Source organism: Pteropus medius, unplaced genomic scaffold (assembly GCF_902729225.1).
Source record: "Pteropus medius unplaced genomic scaffold, Ma_sr-lr_union100, whole genome shotgun sequence".
NCBI lineage: Eukaryota > Metazoa > Chordata > Mammalia > Chiroptera > Pteropodidae > Pteropus > Pteropus medius.
In genome coordinates this window covers 8,305,512-8,317,945 of record NW_024356249.1, presented here as the reverse complement: position 1 = coordinate 8,317,945, position 12,434 = coordinate 8,305,512, and the positions used below count along the sequence as shown (strand labels likewise).

At 49.0% G+C, this 12,434-nt stretch overlaps 1 protein-coding gene across 2 annotated transcripts; it reads right to left on the bottom strand.

Moving 5' to 3' along the window:
• Positions 1-1,470: 1,470 nt before the first annotated feature.
• Positions 1,471-11,868, bottom strand: PODXL (podocalyxin like). Of its 2 annotated transcripts, none has more exons than XM_039860793.1 (7): positions 11,593-11,868; positions 10,556-10,815; positions 10,145-10,219; positions 8,001-8,148; positions 7,674-7,735; positions 7,233-7,400; positions 1,471-5,590 (listed from the first exon to the last, which is right to left on the bottom strand). In XM_039860793.1, exons 1-7 carry the CDS (start codon positions 11,672-11,674, stop codon positions 5,393-5,395), a joined length of 993 nt encoding a protein of 330 aa, XP_039716727.1. In that variant the 5' UTR covers positions 11,675-11,868; the 3' UTR covers positions 1,471-5,392. The 2 variants fall into 2 exon arrangements, 1 of the variants encoding a protein (XP_039716727.1); XR_005652363.1 differs by having other exon boundaries at positions 5,454-5,590; positions 7,152-7,400.
• Between the last annotated feature and the right edge of the window lie 566 nt (positions 11,869-12,434).

Genomic DNA, 12,434 nt, shown 5'->3' with positions numbered 1-12,434 from the left:
TTCCAGATCCAGCAGTGACTTCTGTGTGGCATTGGGCACAGTCTCAACTTCTCTGCCTCACTTTCTCATCTTTTAAGTAAATGTTGGCTGCAGATCCTGTTTGCAGGGATCCCATTGATATTTTTCATCTATAAAATGCCAAAGACCTTAAAAAATACTAGCTATCTCAGTAGTCATCGCTAGTGTTAAATAGCCGGTCCTCTTGTTTATTTACTTTCTCCCTTGGGGTCCAGAAGAAATATGTGGTTTGGGAGGGAGCTTGTAGGATGGCGGAGACTGTGAGTGAACAAGAGGCATAACAAATTAAATATGACAACTGAAAGTGGCTCTTGGTTGGCAGGGCAGGGAGGAGGGTGAATGACCTATTCAGGAAGAGAATGGAGTCTTAGGTCTAATTTGTGGCCAGCAATAAACTATGAGTCATTCTCTTCTTAGAACAGTGTGCCTCCAGCATGGCCCAGGGGCCTGCCCGAGTTTCTGGTACTTGTACTCCTTTCTGTATCCTTGGCACACTCTTGAAGTTAACCTCAAAATACCCCTGGCCCAACTCTGGTCCACCCTTAAGGGTGTTAACTGCCTTTCAGAACTCCTACATAAAAGGAAAATCATAACTAGTTGCATTCTAGAAGTATACTTTGTTGTCGGAACTGAAGCATTAATGTGATTTTGAAAAAATGTAGGACTAAAAGAAAAGATGTAGATCCAAGGCATAGCACTACCATTTAAATAGCTTTGTTATCTCAAAGGGAATCTTTGATCTCTGTGCCTGATTTCCCTATTGGTAGAGTGACGACAGTTTTCTAAATAAGATGTGTAAAAATGTTTTGAAAACTAAGATGGCAGGCAAATAGAAGAGATTGTTGTAATAGCAACTATGAATGTGGACCAGATTCACCTGACATATAGTAGATCATACAAGCCTAGAAGATGAAGAGAATCAATCATCTTTGATTCCTTTCATGAATCTCCTCCATCTTCACTCTGTCTCTAGATAAGGGACAGGCAGAACCTTCTTGTGACAAGTCAGCAGATTCTTTTACGGGTAGGAACAGGGCCAGTACAGAACCTCTTTGTTGACTTTTTATATTTTTTATTTGTTTTGTCTCTGCACCAGTATTTTCATACCTGGGTTCAGCAGCCCCGTTGGGACTTTTAGTGGTGGGTGAATCACAATTGTATCTAAAGCAGAAATAGAGGGAAGGAAGAGGTAAAACAATGACAAAACTGTTGTGAGGAGAAAAGGTCTTTTCAGCTAGGATCAACCTGAGAGAACTTGGAGAACCGCCATCACCTCCTCCAGGACCCTTCCTTTCCTTTCTTGCAGCTGCCCTCCTCTCCTTCATTCTCTGGACCCGCATAGTTCAGCAGGCGTAACTAAGAGCAGAAGTCACTGCACTCATCGGAGTGTCTGATGTTCTCAGGTGCCGCACAAGTGAAGAACAGAAGCCAGTCAGAGCACAATACGAGGGCTCGAGCCAGCTTACACAAAAGCACTTTAATGGACAGTATACAATTTTCCAAAATATATTTTTGTAAGAAAAATGGCAATAATTAAGTATAGTCTTTACAAAGAAGTTTCTCAGTAAATTCCAGTGTACTTCAGACCCCTGTCCACTAAGACATATGCCCCCCCGCCCCCCACAAACTGCTTAAAATTCACGAATAACAGAAAAGACCCACATCAAGTGATAATCGCCTTCTTTCACTCCGTGTTGGGTTTTCACCAAACCTCAGTGAATCGGCTGGTGACAATGATGAAAGAGATGCCTTTGCTTTACTCTTGTCCCTCTGCCTTCCCCTGTCTTGTTCTCCTGGATCCTTAGTCCTGCTAGTAGCAGATCATATAAAAGCTCATTCAAAACTTTTTTTTTTCCCCAACAGAATTGTTCATTTAAGTCTTAGACCTAAATAACTCAGAATGTGGAAGACCAGTAAGGTTTCTGTTTTTTGTCTTCATGCCCTCCCTAGCCTTGCCGCAAGATAGGATTTGAGAAGGGAATTCAGCCCTCTGTGTCATTCTGGTGCCTGTCTTTAATTTGGTTCTGAGGCACACAACACTGGACAGTCTTCCAGCACATGTTTTAATCCGGTTTCTGTCGCTAACCACATGATTTTGGCCAAGTCACTTATCTTTCTGGGCTTCAGGTTTTCTCTTTAAAGAAAAATATTGGACTAGGTCTCTAACACCCTCTCCCTATGACTAGAATGTCACTTTCCAATGAGTGTATACTGACTCCAACCCTTACTATAATAGGCTGGGACTTTGCCGGGGAAGGATGAGGATCATACTTAAAAATGCCCAGTACGCAAGACAAATACTTTGTCATCAGCCTATCTTAAATTTCGTTTTTCATTAAAGAAAAATAAAAGACTTGTCATTTCTAGTAAAATAGACATTTACATTCCTGTTTTGTTTTTGTTTTTAAAGCCATCTCTCTTAGCTAACAAATGTTTTTCCAAAGTATATTCACTTAAAGCAGTACAGGGTGGATTAATATGTGACTTTTATTTACATTATCAAAAAATACGTATATATGTATCAGCTCGAACTTATTTTTCAAAGTTTCTCCAGCATATTGTCAAAAAGGATAAATCTTGGAAGTGGTTTAAATGAACTTTCTGCCAACTTTCCTTACCAAAGGGGGGAAAAAGAACCTTGTGTCTAGATTAAACCCGTATCCTGTCTTACGATGCAAAGCATATTTCTGTACCTCCTTCGTAAGCATTGCCGCTTCTCCCCCCGCTTATGACAGCATGTTTCCCACTGGATTTTGTCCAGTCATCAGAGGCATGGTTTCTAGCCTTTTGTGCAGCTTAGGAAAACCAGTGTGTCACTGAAGTAAAGAGTTTATCATCTCTTTGGTATAAGTTGTTCAAAGTCATGCTGAGTGGCCGGTATTCCTCTTCCTTCTTCTCAGCCCCAGAATCTGAATTACCTGACAGCATTTAGAAACCAGTAGAAAGATGGGAAGAAGATGTCCTTTGCAGATGCATGGCTCTGTGGCCTTTGACATAGATGTCTAGTGGCAAGAACAAGCCGAGGCAAGGTATTGGATTCTGAAGTTGCCCTAAAAAAGCTAGGGTAACACAATGTGGATGGACCTCAAGAAGGAACCTCTGAACCAGCCCAGTACTTCTCCGAGGTCTCCTTAGAGCCACAGTCATTCCAGGCATCGTCTATCTCCCCAAGAGGCCTACGGGTTGCGACCTTTGATCAGTTTGCAGAGGCGTATTTGCTGCCTCGGTCTCAAGGCCTGGCTGGTGAAATGTTACGCAGAATCAGCATAGGAGCCGTAATCCGGCCTGGCCTTTTCCACAGACACCATGATAGAAAGAACCGAATACGGGACAGGAAGGAAGTGACCAGATCTTTTCCCAGCATGACAAGATATCCTTCCTTTTCCCCCAAACTGGCACTGTTCTCCATCCTGCCAACCTCCACATGCTAGAGAACCAGGGCGAATGCTTTTGGATCCTTGTTAGCTTTGTATCTTCTCTAACTCTTGAGAAATTCACTGGGGCCCCTACTTGAACCCCAAAGTCAACGGGCGAGAGGCTATGAAGAAGGAATCAGGCAGCCACGGAGGGACACAGATCTTCCCCTAAAACTCCTCCCCTTTTAATAAAAGAATCTATCCCAAATCTGAGAGCCTATGTCATCAGAACCATCCCTCTGCGTTCTGGGGTTCTGACTCCTGGCCCGAAATGACAGTTTTCACTCTCCTAAGCAGTGCTGCCCATCTTCCTAGTTAATTCCAGGGATCTTACGCCCAGGAACAATAGTGACCATGGGCAAAGTTCAAAATCCCACACAGGATTCTCTCGTCAGAAAATCAGATTAAACCTCACCACGCCTAGTCTTCCTACATGGCGGCTAACTGCTGAGCCCCTCAGATCCCCTCTACTGAGGAACAGATAGTATTTTATTTCCCTGAGATGCTACCAGAAACTGCAGGACAACAGGGCAGCCCCACTAGGACTACAGAGAAGAGGACATGGCTCCATGCCAGGACAGTGAGGGGTTACCGAGAACAGACAGACGGCCAGTCCCCCGGGCTGCCCCTTATGCACCTTAAAATGCACCTCATGTTCTAGGCCTCTCTTGCCCTATGGCACAGGAGACTCTAATCAGTGAGTTTAGCTCACTGAAAGTCTCTACAATTTGAGCTTTGGCCTTAGGCAGTAGAGGGCTGGGTTAGAAAACATAACAAAACTCTCAGCAACTTGAAAAGTCCCTGAGTTTCCTATGAAATAGAAGAGCCTAGCCTCCCCGGCCTTCCTTCGATTGTCTGTCAAGACGCCCTCTCTGCTGACTGGGGCCCTGGGAAAGTCTGTCCGAATGCCGCCCATTCGCGCTAATCTTGGGGTTTCCTAGCTGGGATTTTCACCCCCGTTGGCTGAGCAGTGAACAACAGTATAGGAACCCTTTGCCGTCATTAGCTGTGGAATTTAGCCCCTGGTGGGAAAGAGAGGCCAATGGAACACTTGGGAAGCCTCTTCAGGGAGTCCCTTGGGTGATGGGCCAGGACACACCCGGGGAGGAAGGGCTTCCCCAGCTCTCCACCTGTAGACGGACCCCTAAGCAGACCTCGTTCACGCTGGGAGTCTCGTGTGGTCCAAGTCCCAGTCTCACTAAGCAAATGGCAGGAAACCAGAATCCAGACAAGGGGTTCAAGGTCATGAATGACTTGTGTTAGTCCCAGGATCCTGGGGCAGAATGGGAATAAAAATCGAGTGAATGGAAGGGGAAGAACAAAGGGGACGAGAACAATGGCAGACGAGGCTGGGGTAGGAGACAGAACTGGGACCTATGCTTTCAAGTAACCAGATCCCGCTGAGGCAGGATCGGGCCCCGCTGCTCTCCCTTCTGTCCCATCCATCGACTGGCAGCTTCACCCCCAGCCCAGGGCAGCTCTGGAGGGAGGGCACAAGGGATCGCAGCAGTGTGGCATGGTGGAATGAGCACTGGCCTGCAGGAAGGAATCTGTTTTCATCCTGACTCTGTCACCAAGTGGCTGTGTCACCCTTGACTTTACCCTCTTCAGGCTTCAGTCATCTCGTCTGTGAAATGAAGGGATTCTACTAGCTGATCCCTGCGTCCCCAGTATGGCTCGCTCTTGGTCTCCCTTCCTCTCTCTCGTCTTCCAGCAGCACTGAGCTCAGGCACTAGTAGGTTATTTTACAAGAGGAATCTAGACAGGATATGATTTGTTCAGTTTGAAAGAGAAAAATTAAGGCCCTTTGCGGGATTAGGAGGAGGGAACCCTCCAAGTCTGCTCCCTCCCCAGTCTTTCCCTCAAATGGGAAGGACTTTCCTCCCCTGTCCCAATGGCACTTGAGGTGGTCCAGTCTGGAGCTCTGTGGCACCGTCGGAGGCCGCCAGCAGACCGGATTAGAGGTGTGTGTCTTCCTCCTCATCTAGGTCATCCTTGGTCAGGTTGTCCAGGGGGACGATCCAGCTGTCTCCCAGCTCCCCGTTAAGGTTGACCACCTTTTTCTCCTGCATCTCTGATGAGGTCTCCATCACTTCCAGTGTTGGGTTGTCATGGTAACCATTCTCCACTGTCTGCAGCTCCTCTGTTAGTCGTTGCTAAAGAGAGGAAGATGACCCAAGAAAAAAGGGTAACTTTGAGGGCTATCAGCCTCAATAAAGCACGTGTACCCCTATAATCCAGAACCCCAATTTGTACAGTAAGTGTTCCTGGAGGCCATCCTGACCACTGACTTGCCTCAGGGCTAGTTTGAGACAAGGATTTGCCCAGCACCCTAAAATTCCCAGCTCATTCCACCTTCACCCTGGTGGCAAATTCACGAAGCATGTGGAGATGTGCCTTGTTCTCCCGAGTCCTCCAGACTCCCCTCCATTCCCTCCCCGCAAACCTCACTCCACAGGCACCTGCCTCACCTCACTGCACTGAAATGGGAAGGACTGTATATAAAATAATATTTTTTTTAAAAAAGTTAAGCATTACCATACGATCCAGCAATTCTACTTCTGGGTACATACCCGAAAGGATTGAAAGCAGAGACTCAAACAGGTATTTGCACACCCAGGTTCACAGCAGCATTATTCACAATACCCAATAGGTAGAAACCACCCAAATGTCTACCAGCAGGTGAACAGATACATAAAATGTGATATAACATACAATGGAATAATAGCCTTAAGACGGAATGGATTCTGACACGTGTCACAACATGGAATAACCTTGAAAACATCATGCTAATGACATATAAGCCAGACACAGAAGGACAAATATCATATGATTCCACTTATCTGAGGTAACCAGAGTAGGCAATTTCGAAGAGCCAGATTGTGGATTCTGGGTTACCAGGGGCTGGGTGGGGAGAGACTGGGGACTTAAGTGTTTCATGGTACAGTTTCAGCTGGGGCGGGTGAAAGCGTTCCGGAGGTCGCGTCGGATGCCGGTGATGCAGCAAAACACCGTGCGTGCTACATAAGACCATTGGATCGTCCACTTGAAAACGGCGAAATGGTAAGTTTTATGTCATATATATTTTACCACAATAAAAACATTTTTAAAAGGAAAAGGAAATAAATTATGACTTTCTGCAGGCCAGGTGACTGAGAGCCTCTCTAAGCCTGAGTAAGACGGTACTGCAGGACCTACGGCCCCCTCCGCTGAGGTGGGCGCCATGGGGACAGTGCTTTCTCTGTATCTCTGTGAGATACAACCCGAGTTGCACAGCAGAGTCACCTGGGAAGCATTTAACAAATACACCGATTCAGAGATTCTGTTCCGACTTTGGGTGTGTAAGGAAGCTGGGCATGGGGTGTTTTTAAAGCTCTACCCAATGGACAGAAGTGTGATGGGAATTCTAGGAAGGTGGGTGAAAGAACTGGCGAGACAGACACACCTGCGCCCATTTTATCAGCGACTCCTTACAGCACGTGTGTAAAGTGGATATTCGCCCCATTATGCAGGTGAGAAACCCGGAGCTCAGATTCTATGACTCGCTTGAGGTCACACAGATAACAGAGAGGCAGAGCTACCGCTTAAACCAAGCCTTTCTGACTCCAAAGCCCACAGTCTTCCACCATGCCGCTGCTTTAATATTCCATGAAGTATTCGTTTCCTAGAAGGGATGTTCTCCGCCTGGCATAAAGGGTCTGTGGACCAACCACTCACCTTCCTCTAACATGGGAATAGTGGGCTGAGAGTCATCTGGTGAGCTGGACTGCTTCCTGGCTAGGGGAGTGGAATCCTCACCTGGTCCTTCCTCTGGGAGAGGCGCTGGTGGCAGCAGCCATAGAGGGCCGCCACGAGGAGCAGAAAGGATGCCATGCAGACAATAGTGATGATCAGGGGTGTGCTGAACCGGTCCTCAGTCTCATCTGGTGGTCCTTGACCCTCAAGCTTCATGTCATTGACTCCCATCTGGCCAGGAAGGAGAACGTTATGTGGCAGGAAACAGGCTCTGGGCACCCTCTCTCTGACATCCCATTCATTCTTGAGCTCTTCTGCTGGCGGTGCGGTGGGGCCTATTCCACCAGCCTGCTGTCCCCTCTCTTAACCTCCTGTCTTCCAGATGCTGGCAAATTAGGGGTACTTCTACAATGAGAGAAGCACTGTGGAGCGAAGTCACTGCAGACTTACAAGGGACAGACTCCTGACCCAATCTGTCCCAACACGTGGGAGGAGCCCACTTACCTCCTTCAGGTCATCCCATTTGTCTTTCAGCGATTCATATACGTCCTTAAGAAAGAGTTTTGCTGTGGGAGAGGAGGGAGAGATGCTGCTTCAGTGGTCTGGCTCAGAGCGAGCTGGTAGGGGATAGAGATTGGGCCCCAAGAGGAGGAAGAACTGGATCTCAGTCTCCTGAGTGGTATCTCTCTTGGGTGGCCCCGGAAGGGGGAGTGGCTTGACAATTCTTAGGGGACTGAGGGAACACCAGTGCTGACCCATCCCCACGGCTCCTGAGCCATCACCCCCTGCCCCATTCACATTCCGCATAGCCCCACCATGCCCCCAACTCACTTCGAATAGTGATCTCTTCGACTGCCACTGCCTGGCCTTCTGAACTGACTATCAGCTGTATGTGGCACTGGTCTTGAGTTGGGTTCAAGGCAGATTTAGCCGCTCGGCACAGAAGTGTGACCAGTTTGTCATCCAGAGGGCTCCCCGCCTAATGTGGGAAATCACAGGTCATTCCTCAGGGGTCACGATAGCAGCCTAGGCTTGGGGGGCTGCTCTTCGGAGCAATGGTCAGGCGAATGTGGTGGCCCGGCAGGAACCTATTCCCCACTCCGGCCTCAACTGGTGCCCCTCCCGGGCCTGTCAGGGGTCACGAGGTAAGTACTGTTGTGCTGATGTCCAGGACCAGACCCTGCCCTCTCTGCCTCATGCAGATCTCTTCCCCAGTCCCCTCACCCCGGTTATCTTGTCTGTGGTTGAACAATACCGTTTACCCTAGTGTCCCTTTCGCCCTCGAAATTCTTAAAGGGTCACAGCCTAACGCTCTTTATCACCTCTCTCCCCAGAAGGAGCTGGAGGAGGCACTGCCTGGCAGCACTACCCTGCCGCCAGTGGGGAAGGCCAGTTCTCTCTGCACTTCTCACCAGCCTGGACGCCCTGGCCAAAGACCTCAGGAGAGGAAGCTGTGGCTCACAGCTCAAGGTCGTCTATCCCAAAGTTGAAACACGTGCCCATCCCCTAGGCTAAGACTCTCTGAAACCGTAGGCAGGCTGACAGGAAGAAAGGAGGAGCCGTCACTGAAGAGGGGAACGTGACAATATCTTGAAGGTGCGCACGGGGACATCTTGGAAGGGAGCCTTCTAAATTTCTAAGCAAAAAGAGCACGGCTGACGTGACTTTAGGACTGAGGGTGAAGATGCAAAGTGTAGACAGCTTTTACCCAATCCTGCCATGTCACCGAGGGGCACCCCGAGCTGGTGCTTCTCTGACCTGATTTAGGAGTAAGGGACTGAGATAAAGCAAAGGACTCTTGGTATGACTCACCTCAGGGCACCCACAAACCATCTGCTGGGTTTCTACCTGGAATTTCCTTAGGTTTACTAATTCCCCAGCCTGACAGTAGGTGGGCATCCAGGGCTTTCCACTTTCCCTTCGTAGCAAAAGGAAAAAAAGTGCTTCTCACATAACCTGCCTTAGTTTTAGCCAAAAAGAGGGCCTGAGGAAAGGGGTGGGTAAGCATCAACGCGATTTCCTACCTGGTCCACAAAGCCCAACCCCAGGTAAACACGGCTCCCGTATAAAACTCCAGTCTAAATGTAGGCTTTTGTAAAGACCACTTGGAAAATTTCAGCAAAATGGACACCAACAAGAAAATAAAGGCGGCATTACAGTGTTTTGTAAACCCAACTTCTCCATCCTTTAGAAACCATGTTCTGTTCTAGCTCTGAGGGATGTTTGCAAAAGTAGGCACTGACCAGGAGATGGCAGCAGTGAGCCATCCGTCACCGTCACAGGGCTCAACCATTCATTGAGTGAAGAGAGTCCTTAATCCCGGAGACTGGCCGCCTGAATGGACACACTGCTCGCTGTAGCTTTCATGCAAATGTGCTCACACACATGCGGACACTCCCACCCCTATACACACACGCAGCACCCTGAGCAGAAGAACAGCTGCTAGCGATGGCTCTCTGACCGTCAGGACCTCTTGACTCCTCGGGTTAGAGGAAGATTCTCCCCATGCTATTCTTCCATTGAGGCCAGGAAGTAGAAAGCCACAGATGATTAAGACAGGGAGAGTTAGGTAGACTAAGCTTCTCATTTTCAATACGGGCCTCTGAAGCCCGATGAGAACAACTTAACAAAGTCACGCCCTGAGCTAGAGGCAAACGGAAACTAGGACGGGGGTCTGCAGACTCCCAGAGCAGGTGAGCAGTCACACAGCGGAAGCCCAGGGGACCCGGCTCATCTGGCCCTGCAGCACGCTGCGGACAGGACTGCGCTTGGAGAAATCCGAACCTCACTTCGTCCCTCTATAAGACAGAAGGGGCCACTCCCTAGTGGGACGAACCACGGCCAGGAAAGTGAACACGTCTCTGTCGCTTTCTTTTCAGAAGGAACACTTCATTCCCTTCCACCTTTCTTAACCCAGCTGCGAAACCGCACTTTGGGGGTGTAGATGGTGGGGCTTGGACGAGCGAGGTACTCACGCAGTGGACGGTTTTCGTGAGGTTCAAGATGAGCATCGACTCGTTCAGACTTCGGTCGGTCTTCGTGCAGGTTATCTGGAAGAAGCCACTAGGATTAAGGTTCAAGCGGGGACCGGCAGGATTTCATCTCGGACTCCTCCCTCCCTCCCCCTGGGTAGGTGACACGAAAGAAGCCAGCCGTTCCCGGCAAGCTGGGGGCATGGCTGGGCCAGAGTTTCAGAGCCAGGTGTGTCCAGCTGTCTCAGCCAGTATCTGACAAAGCCAGGGAGAGAGCAGGGCAAATGGACAAACTGCTCCTAACCTCGCTAGCCAGGGGCCCTGGACTGGACAGAAGAGTAGAAATGCTCTTTTTTCGAGCCCCTTCTATTGGAGTCTAGGCCTCTCTTGTTGTCCCAGCCCTGCTGGAATTACCCTGTCATCCTCGAGAACCGAGGGGGGAGTAGAGATGTTGGAGTCTTGGGGGGCAGTTGGAGCCAACTGAGTACGGAAGCTTGTGGTTCTGCCAGAAGATGTGGCCACAGGTCCCGATGAAGACGTAGGCTGCAGAGTGTTGGACAAAGAAGTCACTATCCCAGGGATGGAGGAAGGGGTCCCCGGGGTGGAGGAATGATTCCCAGTGATGGCTGGCATCTTGGTGGAGGTCGGCAGATCTCGCGAGGTAATCAATGATCCTGTAATTGGGAAAACGAGGTTGCAAGAAAGGATGAGTAGTATCTTTAAGAGTAAAGGCCAGTTTTGTTCTTAGTTTCCTCAGGTTCTTTGGTCTTTCCCCCAAGTCAGACGGCAAGCTGCACTAAGCAGACTGTGAGGACGAAGAGGCAAACAGGAGGTCAATGCTCGTAATATATTGAGGGATGGGTCAGACTGGATGAGCCAGTTTAAGAACCAGACAAAAGAAATAACAACAATGGCAATGACAATGTCGTCAGCAGCGATAGCTAACATTAACTGAGGCACTGACTTCCTGGAGGAACTGTCCTAAGTACTTCCAAGGTACTTTCTTCCGGGATCCTCACTACAACCCTATGAGGAAGGTACCATAATTATCTCTATTTTATAAATAAGGAAACTGCGGCTCAGAAGGGTTTGACAATTTGCCCAAGGCCACATGCTAACAAGTGGCAGAGGCAGGATTTGAATCTGGGTGTATCCAACTCAGAGCCTCTGCCCTCACTGCAGGATGCAACCACCATCTTCTGGTGTGGTGGCGTCTGTTAACTTCAGAAGCAGCCAAATCACCTGAAGAGGTCTTGGACAGGCCGATTCTCAGGTTCACACTCAGAAATTCTGCTTCAATAGACCTGACATGGGTCACGATCTTGAGGCTCATGATCCATCAGTGAGTTTTGAAACGAATTGACTGGGTTAAGACCAGCACTTAGAGAGGAAGGGAGGAGGTGGGACAGAATAGGAAATACCAGGATTTTTAAATAAAAGGCATGACTTACTCAGCGTGGTAGCCGTCCCCGGATGTGAAGGGGTGAAGGTGTAACCTGCCGTTGTGCCTGAACTACTTGAAGCTGTCGTCATTTGGTCTGGTCCCTTGGGAGAGCCTGGAGTCAGCTGTTGTGTGCTCGCTGGGGTGGTCAAGGAAGAAAGGGCAGGACTGTGTCTGTGGGGCTACGCCAGATGTTGTGTAGATCGGAGGTCCGTGCGCCCTCCCTGCGTGGTCACGCTCGCAGGAACACTGGTACTACTTTGGACTTCAGTTCCAGGTGCAGTTTTAAGCCCATCCTGGCTGCTTTTGGTTTCGGTCTTCATCAGGACAGTAGTTGGTGTAACAGACTCCTGAGCTGGATCTTGAGTATTCTTTGAGCCAGTAGCAATGGCAATATTCTTGTCTGTGGCTGGTGTCCCCAAATTTTCCGAGTCGCTGGGTGCCATCTTTGTGTTTGCACTGACCGTTTCACTGGCTGTTACGATGCTTTGTTTGGTTGTGGCTGGATCCGCCTGTTCACCAGTGGATAGTGAATCTGAGTGATTCTCGACTGAGGCTACAGTGTCTGTTACGAGATGGACAATACAGAAGCAAGTTAGGGTATTAGCTGGAAGTTTTTCTCTCCACACTCTTCCAATTCTTCCCCAGGATCCAGGGGCCTTGCTCCCATCTCTCCCCTTTGCCTTGATGAAAGCCTGGGTCCTTGTACCCAGACTTCTCTGGGGTTCAAGAAGCCTCAAAGAGGGAGACCGAGAGTGAAGCAGAGGACATCGAGGGTGACGCTGAAGAGAAAGACTAGGCCAGCTAGTCCGGCGGCATACGGAAGCCCACAGTGAATTTCCTGCCCTCCCC

Bases quoted from the DNA above. Each gene is read 5' to 3' on its own strand.
- PODXL (XM_039860793.1), bottom strand. From the start codon at position 11,674: ATGACGACAGCTTCAAGTAGTTCAGGCACAACGGCAGGTTACACCTTC. The intron at 10,816-11,592 runs GTAAGTCATGCC...TCCCAATTACAG, and splicing joins GGGGACGGCTACCACGCTGA to GATCATTGATTACCTCGCGA. The intron at 5,591-7,232 runs GTGAGGATTCCA...TCCTCTCTTTAG, and splicing joins TCTCCCAGAGGAAGGACCAG to CAACGACTAACAGAGGAGCT.